The following is a 17,413-nucleotide window of genomic DNA, read 5'->3' on the forward strand; positions in this document are numbered from 1 at the left end:
CATACAAAGCTCTCGCTGGTGCCAATTACACACACGTGTTTCGATCTGTCATTGTCGATTGTGAATTTGGTTGACACTTCTATTATAGAGTAAGGGCGAACAGCAATATTAAAATATTTCTTCTAATTAATTTCCTTTCAATGTGTATGAATTCATGCACCGGGCCACTAATATACTATAAGTCTCTGAAGTTCCAAAGTCTAGATGCAACTATTCACTAACTATGGGCAACTTATTTAACTTTTTTGAACTTTTATTTCTTTATATGTAAGATAAGGATAATGTCTATCCTGCAGGATTTTTGTGAAGAGTGAACACTAAATGTAATAAACCTAAAACAACATTTTACATTGGGTAGGTCCTTTTTCCTTACAAAAAGCTATGATGGAATCTGGTTCTTTAGTTTCTCATTAATTTTTACTATGCTAGTGATTTTTCTCCTAGACCTTGTTAATTACAATTCCTACAGCTTCCCTTCAATCATCAACCAACTAAACTTATTCCATTCATCTGTAAATATTTCCTGAATACTTACTATCTTTTAAATCTTTACCCGATCTCTAAAAATAATGCAACTGTTAAAAACATATCAATTTTATACACTTAATTATTGTCTGTATTCGTAGATAGAAAAATGTTACAAAACAATGAATCTATGGAAGATGTGGTGTATATATCTCATATTTACAGCACCCTAATCAGAATCATCAATCATATAGCAGAACTTCATGAGTATGAAGAAGACAAACTGTCTATTCAGAAACTGTATCACCACAGCAACATGTATATTCTATAACAATATTTTTCAGCTTACTTGACTATGAAGAAGAGGATCTGAAATTATAGTAAAAGTGAAACAATGAAAGGGTTGGGAAGAAAAAGAGGAAGCAAAACACAATTACAAAATTAACTATCATAAGGATTCTACTAATACTTAAAAATACCACACTGCTTTATACAGTATGACTTTAACGTATTAACAAAATAATTTCTCAATTGTAACAGCAAAAGAAGTTAAAAGAGATTCAAAAGCTTGGGGGGAAAAATGAAAAGAAAATGTGTACATACAGAGTGGACACTGATATCACTGTTCATCTACCATAGATGTATACTCTGTGGATTTTTTACCGTTAGAGTGAAATTATGAAACACTTAGTCCTGACAAGTTTTTACCCCACAAAACCAAATACATATATATATATATATATGTGTGTGTGTGTGTGTGTGTGTATATATGTATATATACATATATATGATAATGAAATATAATTTCAATTTTATTCAACAATGAAAAAAAATATTTCTGCTTGGAACATACCTAGCTTGGCTCTCCTCTATACAATAGGAAAAGGAATAAAAGGGTAGCTTACACCTCTTTAAAATTCCTTTTCTGAAATCACTGTCCTATTGCTGAATGTTAGAACTTTCTGTGGGATGTAACATATTTTTAAGTAACTATATGCAGTGCATTATGATATCATCTGTCCTTGGAGAGTTAAAAGGTAAAAATCAACACACAAGGGAGTCTAAGATATATAAGATATGCAGAGTTATCTTATGGATCAAGTAACATAGTAAGACTTGGAAGTAGGAGCATAATCCTATATAATAAAAGCCCAGCAACCATAATGGCAGAATGACCAGAACGACCGCTCGACCAGTCACTATGAGGTGCACTGACCACCTCTCAGTTCCTTTCCCGGACTGGCAGGCTCCAATCGCTGATGGCGAATGGGGAATTGGGGTGGGTGGCGGCAGGGGGGCGGGACTGGCGAGCAGGCAGAACGGCCAACCTCTTGGTCCCTCCTCCTGGCCCGGAGGCTCCAATAGCTGATGGCGAACAGGGAACCGGGATGGGTGGTAGCGAGATGGCCCTGATCGCAGGCTAGGCCTAGGGACCACAATTGCGCACAATTTCGTACGCCCGGCCTCTAGTACAATAATAATAATTGAAGTAATTAAAGAGTCTCTCAATCCAAATGGAGGGTTGCTGATTAGGAACAGAACAAAGAAGAAGCAAGCAAGCAATATGGCCATGCCTACTTAAATATCCATCTCCATAAAATGGATAACCTAACTTAATGCTGCTAACCATTTAGAATCATAATAATACCCCTTGGAGGATAATAAAAATATGAAGCTGAGATGTAAGAAATCAAGTCTGAATTCGAGGCCAGGAGATAAATACGAATCACAGGGCCTGAAAAAATGGTGAGAAGATTGGAGGTGCTTGGAATGCTGGGGTGGGAAACAGGATTGAAGTCACAATTATTAATAGGCATAACATAAGCTTCTCTTCTCTATCCCTGTGAGCCAAGTAAAACAGGATGTAAGGCATGTTACAAAAGTTCCATTATAGCTTATTATTCTCCCAGCTTCTACTTCTCACCTGCTCCCTCCTCAACTATTCCCACCATTGCCGCCAACAATTGCTATGGTAGAGGAGGAATAGAGGAAGAGGGAAAACAGTAACAGACAATAGTAATACACAACACATATAAACAATAGTAATGTAGGGAAAGGGGAGAAATGAGGAGAGAGAAAATTGCACAGTTCGCTCTTACCTGTTTAATTTAAAATGCAATTTGTACAATAGTATAGATAGACACACACACTCTCTCTCTCTCTCTCCACATATATGTGTATATTTTGAAAATCATAAATAGTGCTCTCAGGGAAAAAAATGAGGAAACAGTTAAGAAGGAAAAGCCAGAACCATATTTCATTGCTTCAGAGACACACATTTTTTCACTTTTAAAAAAATCCTCACCTAAGGATATGTTTTCATTGATTTGAGAGAGAGAGAGAGAGAACATGAATGGGTTGCCTCAAGTATGTGCGCCCACCTGGGATCAAACCCGCAACCTAGTTATGTGCCTTGACTGGAAATTGAAGCCGAAACATTTTTGGTGTAGGGGACAATGCTCCAACCAACTGAATCACCGGGCCAGGGCTTTTCACATTTTAACATCACTAAAATTGGGATGTCTCACATAATCCTTGTCAGTAAAGTAGCAGTTGTAACATAATTGTCATTACCTATGCATCAAAACATGAAGAATCGGTGTCAGCAGCTTGGAGAAAAAAACTCTGAAGACAATGATGTGGCATTCTTAAGAAATGTTGCAATCATCAATTATCCTGATCCTGAATGTATGGAAACACAGGGACATTAGCAACTCGAAATTAAAAATTAATTTAGAACACTGCGAATGTGGAGAGATTAACTAGATCTGGCCCTTGTGACTCAGTGGTTAGAGCATCGGCCTGCACACCAGAGGGTGGCAGATTGGATTCCCAGTCAAGGGCATGTAGCTGGGTTACAGGTCCAATCCCTGCCCCTGGTGCGGGCACATGTAGAAGGTAACCAATTCATATGTCTCTGTCACATACTAGATGTTTCTCAGTCTCTCGTCCACCCCCTCTCTTCTATCTCTAGAATCAATGGAAAAAATATCATCACTCCTTGAGAGAGGATTTAAAAAAAAGAGATTAATCCTTACCTAATTAATATCACTTATAATTACCTTTTCTTCTACCACAAGTGATACATATACATATACACATGCACACACATACACCTATATAGATATTCTTTTCATCATACAAAATAGTATAAAGACGAAAATTCAAATGGCCCATAATTTCACCATCCAGATTATTCAAGACATTAAAATAGGGCCAAAAAAAAAATCAGCTGTATTATTCACATGCTGTACTTTGCTTATTTGTACTCTAGTTTTTAGACTGTTGCTATTCATAGATTTTTAGCTATTTCATAGATTAGTATTTCTATTTCTAAGTTTGCAAAATCATGTTTCTTATGTAAACCCCCAACTTTTAACCCAGTTACATTTCAGTTTGGAAAAGCGGTATAAAAAAACAGTTAAATTCCCAGATTAGTTAAAAAAGACTACTTAACTCAAAACACATATTTAACATAAAAAATACTGTGGAAATACAGAACCTATAAGGACTAAATTGTGTAAATACTAGAGGCCCGGTGCATGAAATTTGTGCACTGAGAGACGGAGGGTGTCCCTCAGCCCAGCCTGCACCCTCTCCAATCTGGGACCCCTCGGGGGATTACCGGGCTGGCAGGGGAGGGCAGTTGGGGGTGACTGGGCCAGCAGGGGAGGGTAGTTGAGGGCGATTGGGCCGGCAGGGGAGCAGTTAGGTGTCGATCAGGCTGGCAGGGGAGTGGTTAGGGAGTGATCAGGCTGGCAGGCAGAAGCAGTTAGGGGCAATCGGGCAGGCAGGCGAGCGGTTGGGAGCCAGCAGTCCCGGATTGTGAGTATGATGTCCAACTGTCGGTTTAGGCCCAATCCCACAGGAGCCCTCGCAGCCCCAGCTTCATCTGGAAGGTCATCAGGACGGTCCTTCTACTGTTAAGTCTAATTAGCATATTAGCTCTTTATTATATAGGATACTAGAGGCCCAGTGTATGACATTCGTGCACTTGGTGGAGGGGGGGTCCCTCAGCCCAGCCTACACCCTCTCGAAGTCCGGGAGCCCTCAAGGGATGTCCGACTGATGGCTTAGGCCCGCTCCTGCCAGCTCAGGGCTTCTGGCTGAGCGGCGCTCCCCCTGTGGGAGTGCACTGACCACCAGGGGGCAGTTTCTGCATTGAGTGTCTGCCCCCTGGTGGTCAGTGTGCATCATAGCAACTGGTCGTTCTGCTGGTCGGTCGATTTGCAATATTACCCTTTTATCATATAGTATTATTTTTTTTATAAAATTAGTGTTTTCAGTTTCAACTTGGGATATCCTCTCCTGCTATATTTCTAGCATCAGAAACAAATAAATATTCCCCTTCATTCCTCTACCTGCTGATCAGTAAAACTACAAACATTACCAATTCCAGCACCTCTGGTGTTTTTTGTTTGTTTTTTTGGTGTGTTTTGTTTTGTTTTTGGCTTCTGTGTTTTGACAGGAGGAGTAGAGGGCCAGGATGCAGGCTTTAGAATTGATGCTTAGTGGAGATAAAAGTGGAGGTGGAAGATAGGGAGATAGAAGAGGAACTGAAGAACTCTAGTGGGATGGGAATGAGAATTGGAAAACTGCAACTATGCTCTTTACTAGCTGTATGACCTTCGGAAGGTTATTTAACTTCTCTGTGGTTCAGTTTCTTCATGTGAAATATCAGACATAGAAATAGAATAGAAATAATAAATTCTACAGTGGGATTAAATAGGACAGCATAACTAAATGATGTTCAAATCATTAGGTGAAATTAAGAACACAGTTACTCCGACATATTTATCTATAGTATACATTACGTACACAATTCTTCTTTTTATATAGGTATTCTGAAGCTAAGAAAAGGGTATCGTCTTGGAAATAAGAGAGATCTGTATTCAAATCCTAACTCTGCCACTTAGACGCTATATGACACGGGTCATTCTTACAATAAAGTTTCTATACCAACCTTCTCTATCTTTCAGAGAGCGGTAGGTCGGCAGAGATGGTTAACCTGAGTCTCAGGGAGATACTCATTTGCAACTAAAGAAAAACTCCAGGCGATTACCTCACATTCTTATTTTACTTTAAAAACTCTTAAAACGTGATTTATTCTCTGACACCCTCAAAATTACTCTCCACAAAGTAAAACTCTTGGAAATCTAACAACGTGAAGTGTTTGCTCTGGTGAGAAGGAACTGAAACATTTTCCTTCGAAGGCGGGAAACGTCAAGTGTGAAGTCTAATTTCTAAAGAGCGAGAAGAAAGGCTTTCAAAATTTGCAGTGGTAGTTTGGCGGAAAGAAACCCCCTTGCCACTGGAGATGGCAAACCCCTGGCCCTGGGTGGAGGCGGAAGAGTCCCGCACACTTGCCCGGGCAAGCGGCAAAATGCTCCCCGGCTTTCGGGAAGCCGCCATGGAAGGCAGGCCCGGCATCCTCAGCGGAGAGTTCTCTCTCGTCCGCCCCCCGAGCCCGGCGGATTCGTCATAAACACGCTCGGCAGAGAGAGAAGCGCGGCGGAGGGAACCGGCCACGCAATTATCCCACGAAGCCCATCCAGGGCCTGACCGTCCCCAGGACAACAAGCCTGACCGACGCGAAACACTCACCAGTGGACTCACGATCGCGACTACAACTCCCAGGAGGCCACGCGGCTGTCGGAGCTGGTCTTTCCCAGAATGCAGTACAGCGGCGTCCCCATCCCTCCCCCTTCCTCCGCTCCGCCTCCTTCTCCCCCTGGCGTCACGCGGGAGGGCCGGAGGTAGGGTGCTGGAGGGACCCCAAGCACACGACGTGCAGCGTCAGACGTTGGGAGGGGGCCGGGGCGGGGAGCCGGGGGAGAATGGGAGGACGAAGAGGAGGGAAGAGGGAGGGGAGGGTAAATAGTGGGCCAGGCAGGAAGATGGCGGCGGGAGCGGAGGTGTGAGTGGACCCGGGTGTATACAGCTGGATTTTCTCTTCCCTCTTCCTCCCCTTTTTCTTCTCCTTTTGAGATTGGCATCGACGGGGCCGAGTCCGGGTGGCGGCGCCGGTCGCAGCGCAGGGGTCACGGCGGCGGCGGCGGCTGACGGCTGGAAGGGCAGGCTTCCTTCGCCGCTCGTCCTCCTTCCCCGGTCCGCTCGGTGTCAGGCGCAGCGGCGGCGGCGGCGCGCGGGGCGGACTTCGTCCTACCTCCAGCACCCCCCAGCGCGGGAGCGGGCGCTCTTCCCTTCGCCATCCTCCGACATTTCACCCCGGGGACTAGGCGCCGCCTCCGGCGCAGCTCACGGAGCAGGGGCCGGTCTCCTGCTCGCCTGTCGCGCCTCCATGTCGGATAACCAGAGCTGGAACTCGTCGGGCTCGGAGGAGGATCCGGAGACGGAGTTCGGGCCGCCTGTGGAGCGCTGCGGGGTGCTGAGCAAGGTGAGCCCCCCGCGGAGCCGAGGGCCCCCTGCCCGGACTCACCTGCCGGAGGCGCGCCGCTGAGGGCATGGGGTGGGGTGGGGCTGGGTCCGGGGCACGGACCGTCCCGGGGCGGCGGCTGCGGAAGGTGCTGGGGTGCCCGGACGAGGGATGGAGCGGGAGAAAGGGGAGAAAAAGGGGCACTGTCCTCCTTGTCTATCCGGGGGGTTTGCCGCCAGAGACCGGGTCCAGTTAGGGGGCAGGATGCGCACCATGACTTGGGACTCAGGGTGGCAGCTGTCCCGGGGGTAGGAATCCGGGTTGAGCAACAGCGGTTTCGGAACAGCTGGGTATGGGAACAGTGCACATCGGATCTCGAAAGAGGTTAGTGCAGAGATGCCAAGCGGAGTAGGGTTGGGGGATTCTGGGAACGTGGCTGTTTACACAGAAGCCATGGCAGCTAGACTTGCTGCTGAAATGTGAGGGGGAAAACTATGCCAGCTTAGATGTAGGGAGAGATCTCAATGAGGAGGACGTTTGTACTTTTCCCCTCGCCATTTACCCCTGTTCAGAAAAGAGCTATTGAATCGATAGCTTGATAGGCACAAAACATATTCATAGTAACTTGGAACATGTTGGAATGGAGACCGACTTTTAGTCCAGGAAGAAGGGCATTATTTAATAAAACATTCTTGCAGTCAGAGGGCCAGAGTAAGGAAACGACAGCTTACCTTTCCTGTATTTTTTAAGAGCCCTTTTTCAAAATGTTAGCAAAGCAAAAAGTCATTTTGTAGGCTCCTTTTAAGAGAGAAGGAGGGTGGGTAATCTTTTGATAGTATGTGGGGGGGGGGGGGAAGCGGGTGGTGTCGTTTGTTTGTTTTTCTTAAAGTTATGAGAAGATCCACATTGTGCTTTTTTACTTCCTTCTCCCTTCCTGTTAAACTTTTAGAAATGGCTGGAGCCAGCAGTTAACCTGGAGAAAGGAGGGCAGCTGGGGCGAGTCTCTCAACAAGCTGGTCATAAGATACTAGGTCATGTGCAGCTATTAAGAAATCACCCTGCTTCCAGTATACGTACTTTGGCTAAGCATTTGGACAGCATTTGGAATTGTTTCATATTAAGTGTTTATAATGTCTAGAAGACTAGTGAGAAAAGGCCTAAGAAAGGCATGAATATATCAGAACAAAGGCTTAACAAGTGTTAATTCTTATTTGCATAGCAGAAAAATTATGGTGTGTGTTGATATTGTGCTCATTATTGGAATTTCAGTGAAAGGTTTTCAGTAAAGTGAAGCTCTCTAGGGTTTCTCTAGATTAACTGTATCTTGTAATTTAAGAATCTGTATTGAATTCATTTTGTAATAGGTATAAATTTTCAGATGGAATTATTATGAAGTGGGCTCTTTGCTTCTGAGTGATTCTGGTAGTTTCATCGCTTTTCTCATTAGATGAGAAGCAGACTTTCAAATTAGTATTGTGGTGGTGGTATTTGACAAAACAAGCTGTACTTTTGACCTATTGATCATTTTGGAGGGATTGGAGTGACTAGGGGAGTCACTAGTGCTCTGAGTATTCAGAGCAGTATAGTAGGCATCCTATATGGAAATACAGAAAAAACGGAAGACTGTCTCTTTGATTTTTAAATGTGTAGAAATGTAGTATTTGGCCACTTCTGTGGTAGGTAAATAACTTCAGTGTTTCTGCATACTTAGATCAACAGGAGTATAGGTTTTGGTGTTATTCTTTTATTTCACCAACCATTCAGTTCTCCTTCCCTTGTATTCCCATAGCATTTTATTTGTAACTTGATTCTTTTTATTTTAAATGTAGATTTATTTTCTCTTTTGAAAATATAGCTTGGGAACAGAAATCTTTGATTCTTTTGCAGTGTCTAGCATATTTCCTTGTCTCTACTTGTTAAATAGGGAAAAGTGAAGGTATTTTATGAGGGTAGAGAAAGGCAAATATCTGCCTTCTAGGTATGATAATAGTTTAATATTACTGACTAAAGGGTCCTGAGGCTTATGTACTTCATTGGGTCCTCTGTAAAGAAATGATATGAAATTGTGAACACAAAATTGCTAGGGCCCCTTCTGTCACTTTGGAAGAGGTGAGCTGCGCTGAATGTTAAGCTTCGTTAGCTATGCCTAACTGCCTCCAACTCAGAAAGTGCCATGTGCTTGGCAATGTTCTAAGTCTCTTCTTACTTTGTCTTAACAATTCTGAAGCAGATTTTGACAGAGAAATAGATAAGTAACCTAACTATAGTCACAGTTACTAGCCTTCTGAAGGGCAATAATTGAAAGTGAAGTGCATTAAGTAAGATTGCCAGTCTCAACAATTTGTGTTGTAGGCAGTGGGGAGTTGTTCATGTAAGTTTCAGAACTGAGCATTCAGTGAGATTAACATGTAAGATAAATAAGCAAATATGCTTAATAAGTAAGATTATGTAAGTTATGAAATAAAAAGCAGAAGATACTAGAGATAAGGTTATTAAGCCTTCTCAGAAATCTAGGAACCTGATCATTTAATTGGATTAATTGAAAATACAAAAGAGTAGCCAAATTTAAGGGTTTAATACGTAGGAAAGATGAATAGGAGTTGGTAATGGGCTATAAAGATTGAGAAGGAACCCTCAGGAATTGAGTATTCCTATGAATATAGTAGGGGTCGTCATGATTTTATTCAGCCATTCAAATAAACAAACTGAAGCTCAGAAAAGTTAAATAACTTTTCAAAACTCCTCATATAACTAGTAAAGTAATTGAGTCTCTGATTGTGTATCCACTGCTCTGTCCACACAATAAACAGTTTGAGTCTGAATGACTGCAGAAGTCAAGGAAATGGTCTTTGACTAATAGTCCAGAAGTCAAGGAAATGGGAACTTAGGGAGAAAGTGTACCTTAAGAGAGGTGAGTTGAGTTTTGTATGTAAGAATCATTATTTCAACTTTCAGTATAAGTGGTGGTAAGTCATAGGGAGTTAAAAAAAATAAGGGAATGATGATTAGGGAGCATTAGGAAATAATGAGTTAAATTGCCAGCATGAATGACTGCTCAGGGAGGAGTTGTAATGATGGGGCTTAGAAGATTTAAGCCCCATCTCAAAGATGCTGAGTTAGGGAATAGGAAAGTAAAGATTTCTCAACGGGTAAAGAGCCTGAGCCAATGCAGTATGTATATTTTTAACAATTTTGAATTTGTTTTTGGCAGTCAATTTTGGAATTGTCTATATTTAAAACCTCCAGAACATGAAAATAAGCAAAATCAAGAATTTCCATAGAGGTTATATTTCCGCCCTTGCAAGTTTATTGATTGTGCTCTTCAGTGTGCAGAAAAACTTTAGCAGCACAGAAACCATTTATAGGTACTGGAAACAGATATTCCAAGCATGTTTTTGAAAAACCAGTTTTGTATTAGTATATTGCTTTTGGGTTTGAAAATAGATCTTCAGAGAAACTTGGAAAATGAATTAACTGTTTGAAATACGAAATGTTGAGTTCTGTAGAGGAAAAAAAATGAAGTTGATATAGACTTAGACTAATGATCTAGTATTTTACTTTGATGTAATTATGAACACCATAAATTTTCCTATAGGAATAACTTACAACAAAAGTACAGTTTTGGCCATAATTAGCTTCATACTTCCGTTGATTTAAAAGATCTCATGTAGTACTTGGTGTAGGAGAATGAGAGACTATATAACCAAACTTACGTTTCTATTGAATTATCTTAATTGTAGCAGGGACCAAAATAATTTAAGTGTCATGAGGTGGTGAGCAGGGGAGGATGAAAACACACAAAGAGCAAAGTATAATTTAAAAAAATTTTTATTAAGGTAACATTTGTTAATAACATTATATAGATTTCAGGTATACAACTGAAACTTAATATTTCTATATTCCATTGCATGCTCACCACCAAAAAGTCTGATTTCCATCCATTATCATATATTTGACCCTCTTTACCCATTTCACCCTTCCACCACTTCCCTTCCCCTCTGGTAACCACCAGTCTGTTATCTGTATCTATGAGTTTGTTTTTGTTTTGTTAGTTTGTTACTTTTTGTTTTACATTCCACATATGAGTGAAATCATATGTTTTTTGTTCTTTTCCACACCATTATATTTCACTTAGCATAATACCCTCAAGATCTGTCTACGTTGTCAGAATGGCAATATTTCATTTTTTATGTCTGAGTAGTGTTGTGCGCGTACACACACACACACACACACCTTTATTCATTCATCAATGGACACTTAAGTTGTTTTCATATCTTGGTATTGTAAATAATACCTCAGTGAACATAGGGGTACGTATATCTTTTCAAAAAAGTATTTTCATATTTGGATAAATACCCAGAAGAGGAATTGCTGGACCATATGGTAGTCTATTCTTAATTTTTTTAGGAACCTCCATACTGTTTTCCATAGGGACTGCACCAATTTGTAATCTCAAACAGAGCAAGAGGGTTCCCTTTTCTCCACATCCTTTATAACATTGTTATTTTTTGTCTTTTTAAAAAAATATATTTTATTGATGTTTTACAGGGAGGAAGGGAGAGAGATAGAGAGTTAGAAACATCGATAGAGAGACATCGATCAGCTGCCTCCTGCACACTCCCCACTGGGTATGTGCCCACAACCAAGGTACATGCCCTTGACCGGAATTGAACCTGGGACTCTTGAGTCCGCAGGCCGACGCTCTACCCACTGAGCCAAACCGGTTAGGGCTATTTTTTGTCTTTTTGATAATAGCTGATCTAATGGGTATGAGGTAATATCTCATTGTGGTTTTGATTTGCATTGCCTTAGTAATTGGTGAAGTTGAACATCTTTTCCTATGCCTATTCGCCATCTGTTTGTCGTCTTGGAAAAATGTCTGTTCAGATCCTCTGTCCATTTTTTAATTGAATTGTTTTTTTGTTGTTGTTGAGTTATATGAGTTCTGTCCAAATTTTAGATATTAGCCCTTTATCGGAAGTATCATTTGCAAATATCTTTACCACTTGGTTGGTTGCCTTTTTGTTTTGTTGGTTTCCTTTGCTGTGCAGAGGCAAAACAGAATTTTATTTTATTTTTTAATATGTTTTTATTGATTTTAGAGGGGGAGGGAGAGATACAAACATCAATGAGAGAAACATCACTGTCTCCTGCACGCCCCCTACTGGGGATCAAGCCTGCAACCAGGCATGTGCCCAGCCTGGCAAGAGGCAAAGCAGAATTTTAAACTGAAATCTGCTTATATTTTATTCCTCAAATGTTAGAAGAAAATATTATATTATATTGATCTATTTATTTTATTTATGATTTTATAAAAAATTACTGAAAATCATTATACAATCTAGAAAATACCAACTTTCCACTTCTTGTAATCATTTTTACTAATTATTATTACGTTAGAATTTTGGTTTTAAAATCAGATTGATTGCTATTTTAGAAAGTTTGGATTTCTAAAATACTGACTTACTATTTTTTGTTTTCCTCCCCCCACCCCTCTCCACCCCGCCTTTCTTCTATTCCCAGTGGACAAACTACATTCATGGATGGCAAGATCGTTGGGTAGTTATGAAAAATAATACTTTGAGTTACTACAAATCTGAAGATGAGACAGAGTATGGCTGCAGAGGATCCATCTGTCTTAGCAAGGCTGTCATCACGGTAAGTTTCTGTTGTCTTTCATTAAACAGATACTTATTGAGCATCAACTATACACCAGGAACTATTCTACCTACCTGGTATACATCTGTGAACAAAATAGGTAAAGATTCTTGCCCTTGTGGAGTATATAATCTAATGCTTTTTTTTCCATAAAGCTATTTTAGAATGTTTATTGTTACATGCTATTATTTTATATAGACATGTAATAATTATCTAGTTGGTATAGCAAGCCCTTAAGTAAGGCCTTCAGAAAAAAAAAAGGATGTTAGAAGGTTTCATGTCTGTTGAGATTGGTAGGTTATTAAAAATAGTAAAGTGTGCCGGGCCAGCTCAGCCAGGGGTTCAGTGAGCCTGACTGGGGGCTGTGAAGGATGTAGAAAAGACAGAATAAGCTGGGTCTAGGTGGATCTTCCTGTGCCTGGCTGAGGCCACATAGAGAGATCCAGAGAGCAAGCTGAGCCTTTATTTTATAGCCAGAGGTAAACAAGGTAGTGGTCACCATAGTTACAGTGTTCTTGTGAGTTTCACTGTTTTGGTAGCACTTGCTGCATCTCCCTCAGCCCATTAGCTACCCAGATAAGATCTAGGGAGCATCACAAGGTCAAGCCTAATTATGCTAAGAGGGCTGTGCCCTCTAAGCTGGGACTTGTTTGTGGCTTTGCCAACAGGTCAGTCTGAGGCTTAACCCTATAGCCACCTCCCTACAGTAAAGCAGGAAAATAAAAAAAATACATATCTTTCCCTGGCCAAGTTGCTCAATGATTGGAGTGTCCACCTCTGCACTGAAGGATCTTGGGTTCAATTCCCAGTCAAGGACATGTACCTGGTTTGTGGGTTTGATCCCTGGCCCTGAATGGGGCATATGTAATGCCTCTCTCACATCGATGTTTCTCTCTGTCTTCCCCTCCCTACCTCCCGTCCACTCTCTAAAGGGCAATGAAAAAAATATCCTTGGGTGAGGATTAACCAAAAAAAACACAAACGTATGTCAGCATTTTAAAATTTTAACAAAATATATAAATCTATGCTTACCAAATTTTTTATATATAGCTAACACCATGTCTTTGAATGTGGAGTTAAGAGAAGTTGATCTTGTGTAAACTATATTCATAATGCATGCTTTGTAATTTCCAGTTTTGATATCTCTAAAATAGAATAAAAGCTTAAAGATACTTTTTTAAAAACTCTAAATATAGGTTCTTTCTGACTTTTAATGATTTTCTAATATTTTACAGATGTCTTACCTTTATCTAATTCAATACCTTTTAAAGGACTGACTCACCTTTACTGAGTAATTACTTGGTTTACATTCAACTTAGTTTACATAGGAACAAACCTCTTTTTGTACTTGTATTTCATACACTTACATAATGTTTACTTAAATTATGTAAGAAGTATAACAAGTAAACTGGCATAATCAGGTTTGGGAACAACCAACTGACCGGTTAAACATATATCTCAACTAGTGGGATCAGAAGTGCCTGGATATACTAAAAATAGCATACTAATAGTGGTCAGCATACCTTGGCATATTTAATAAAGAGCAAAAAAAAAAGTGTTGGTTAAGGCAGGTCAATTGAATGCAGGTCAGTGAAGGTAGTGTTTGTAGTTAAAATCTGAAAATGGGTATGTTAAAACTTAATCTAGATTTTACTAATACATTCAAAGAGAATTCACATTATGACAGACTTTATATTGCTTATAAAAGTAGAAAGCACTTTGGATCTGTTTTGATATCTAAATCTGACATATGTTTATTTTACACATTTAAGAAAAATCTTACAGTATTTTTCCTTTATTTTTCATACATTCTGCTCCTTTTGGATATTCCAAGTTTGAAAACAAAAGCTTAGTTGAATATTGAGATAGAAAAACCTATAGAGGAATTGTTTGGAAGTGTTGAGAGTTGAACTACTACTCTCCATTCTTAGGGACAGTTTTAAAAGAACTATTTTGAGCACGTTCAGTGTGGCTCAGTGATTGAGCGTCGACCTAAGAACCAGGAGTTTATGGTTCGATTCCTGGTCCGGGCACATGCCCAGGTTGCAGGCTCCATCCCCAGTGTGGGGCATGCAGGAGGCAGCCGATCAGTGATTGTCTCATTATTGATGTTTCTATCTCCCTCTCTTTCTCCCTTCCTCTCTGAAATCAATAAAAAAATATTTTTTAAAAAAAGAAATATTTTAAATGTAAAGGCTCAGTATTTATTTTGACTGGTATTTGGTACATTATAGTGTATTTTTAAATTGTATCTAGTTTATTATTTGGGGGTTTTATTTCTCTTAAGGTAGAACATTATCCATTCTATAAGACAGAATAGTGCATAGAAATGTACTTTCTTGAAGTGTTTTCCTAGGCTCTTCACCTCCTTTTTGCATATTGCCACATGTTTGTTGGTTACATATTTGACTCTCTGAAAATATGTTGATGGTTGATGTGTAAATAGGAAGGAATGAAATTTTATCTTTATTGTTTACTAAGTAGTAGTATTTCTAAAGTACCATGCTAATTTATGTAGACTTAAATATAGTTATCCTATCTTAAATTATGGACAATGATAATAGTGCATGGCTTATTTGGGGCAAAGGAAAATTTTTAATGAACATGTACATTGCGTCTGCTCAGGAAAAACTTTTTTTGTAGATTTTTGTTGTTGTTATACTTATATTTGCATGCAGAACTTTGGTGGTTGTTTTTTCTTTTCTTTAATTTTTATAAACATTTATTTGAGCCAAACTGACAGTACATACCCAGGAAGCAAGGTCTCAAATACTCCCTGAGAATAACAGTTTTGCAACTTCTTTTATGCATTTGAAATTGAGGAGGGAAAGTAAGGAAGATTACATGGAGGTGGGAGAAAGCAAAGTAGGAATTGGATTAACTGATAGTTAATAAGGTTGTGTGCTCTCTTCAGGGTAGTTATTTCAAAGGGTGTTAACCTAGATGTACAGAAACAATGGACAGGGCTTACTTAAAGCATAGATAAACTTTTAGTAAAGAAGTTATATGTCTGGGGCATGCCTACCACCATGACCTACCTAGTTACAAATTTATCATCAGATCACCTTGTGAGGTTACTTTCTTTTTTCTTTCTTTCTTTTTTTTTCAGTTTCCCCTTAGTCATACATTAATCTGAAGGATGCATTGATGACCAATATTTTGGTCAGATAGAGTGGTCTCACAGTGCTAGGAAAGGCTTATTCCTAGAAAGTCTCGGTATCGATGCCATCTTGTTCATTGGGGATGAGGCAATACCGTAACCATGGGAGTCAGATTTTTCCCCAAAATGGCAGGCATCAGGTTGTTACCAGTATTAGGGTTCTTGGGTTTCCCAAGATAGAGACATCAAGAGGAAACCTTAAAGAAATTTCCAGACAGATTTTTATTAAGTGTATGCTCAAGCACAGGGAGGCAGCACAGGGGAAAGGAAGGTTCTCTGAACTGGCTCAAGGGTCTGGCTCTGCTTGGCTGCTTTTATAAGTTGGGGACAAAGTGGGTTTGTGCAAAAAGGTGGGCTTGTAGAATTTTCCATGTGGGGTTGGAGAAGCAAGCAGTTAGAAGGAAGGTAAAATTCTGCTTTCGTGGGAGTGGGAGAGCCAGAAAGTGGAGGGTTGGTGACATTCTTATTGGTGTTTCTTGTGGCTAACTGGGGTCCTTGGGATCACATAAGGGGCAGCAGAGTGATGTCAGTGCTGCATTTTTCTTATCTGGTGTTCTTGGGATCCTGAGCGCAAGTACCCATGCTGTCTCAAGATTTTAATGGCCTTCATTGAGTAAAAAATAGACTGGTCATTTCTGTCCTGTGCAATATCATGATCCGAGTTTCTGTCACTTTTTTAATATTTGGCATCTAGTATAACATTTACATAAGTCATGAAAAGAGTATTAACAATTATCTTATGCATGTTCAGTAATCATAAATAGTTTGACTATATAGAGAAACTCAGAATAAATATATTATTGTGACTAATATCATTATCAATCAGGTAAAGACAATAAAACAAAATGTTTGCTGAGTTCAGTATCAATCTGTATATATGCAGGCCTTATTGATGTCTTGGGATAGTTGTCTACCTCTGGTATTGGCAGCTTCTTTTCCTCAAAGAGTCTTTGATGTCTGTAGACAGGAGTAAGATGTCCATTCGCAGTTAGGTGCCTGATAAGTTCCCGTCCAATGAGGTTGGAGAGTGTCTTTTATTTGATGCTGTCTTCAATAAACAAAATCTCCAGATGGCAGTCAACTGATCTTTAAAGTGTCTGTCTCCTGGGAGCTCCCTGTGAAAAGAAGGAGTTACCAACTTGGCGTTTTCTTGAAGTGACTCTATCAAACCTTGGCAATGGTATAAGATGTTTCTTTTCAGTAATGTCAGCTCTTAAATTCCTTCATCTGAGTCTAGTTTAAAGATACTGTGATGCATGAAGAAATGCAAAAGCTGAAAAATGGGGAACCAGAGAGCAGGGAAGAACCCAGCAGTCGTCTTTGGTTTTTCATAGCCCTGACTGTTGAATTTACAACCATGTTTGTCCATACACTGTACCTTAGAAGTTTTCCTACAGATGAGATTTTAACCCTTAAAACTTCAATTTCTAATGAAAATAAGTAAGCAATTAGCATTCTTTAGCTTGGCAACTTATGAAGACATTTTATAACCTTTAGAAACAGGCTTTTACTGGCAAATATATTTAAGACATTTTATAAACTCTAGAAATATATTTTTATTGATTTCAGAGAGGAAGGGAGTGGGAGAGAGAGATAGAAACATCAATGATGAGAGAGAATCATTGATTGGCAGCCTCCTGCACACCCCCTACTGGGGATCGAGCCCACAACCCCAGCATGTGCCCTGATTGGGAATCGAACCATGACCTCCTGGTTTATAGGTCGACGCTCAACCACTGAGCCATGCCGGCCAG

The 17,413-nt window shown here is 40.1% G+C and overlaps 2 protein-coding genes across 16 annotated transcripts in view; one reads left to right on the forward strand and one right to left on the reverse strand.

The window, feature by feature from the left end:
- POLK (DNA polymerase kappa) overlaps window positions 1-6,157 on the reverse strand; it is a 58,170-nt gene extending 52,013 nt beyond the window's left edge. For 2 of the 4 annotated variants that reach the window (XM_023750641.1, XM_006081318.3), the window contains exon 1: window positions 6,070-6,150. The gene's annotated coding sequence lies outside the window, so the exon portion shown is untranslated. Of the gene's footprint in view, window positions 1-814; window positions 835-3,039; window positions 3,148-6,069 lie in introns of all 4 variants that reach the window. The other 2 variants (XM_023750628.1, XM_023750625.1) reach the window with 2 other exon arrangements.
- COL4A3BP (collagen type IV alpha 3 binding protein) overlaps window positions 6,124-17,413 on the forward strand; it is a 98,516-nt gene continuing 87,226 nt past the window's right edge. For 4 of the 12 annotated variants that reach the window (XM_023750665.1, XM_006081315.3, XM_023750664.1 and 1 more), the window contains exons 1-2: window positions 6,620-6,862; window positions 12,365-12,499. In XM_023750665.1, coding sequence (XP_023606433.1) covers window positions 6,767-6,862; window positions 12,365-12,499 — 231 coding nt within the window. In that variant the 5' untranslated portion in view covers window positions 6,620-6,766. Of the gene's footprint in view, window positions 6,222-6,345; window positions 6,863-7,024; window positions 7,226-12,364; window positions 12,600-17,413 lie in introns of those variants that run through there. The other 8 variants (XM_006081314.3, XM_006081316.3, XM_023750666.1 and 5 more) reach the window with 6 other exon arrangements.

This window comes from Myotis lucifugus, unplaced genomic scaffold, assembly GCF_000147115.1.
Source record: "Myotis lucifugus unplaced genomic scaffold, Myoluc2.0 scaffold_0, whole genome shotgun sequence".
Classification (NCBI taxonomy): domain Eukaryota; kingdom Metazoa; phylum Chordata; class Mammalia; order Chiroptera; family Vespertilionidae; genus Myotis; species Myotis lucifugus.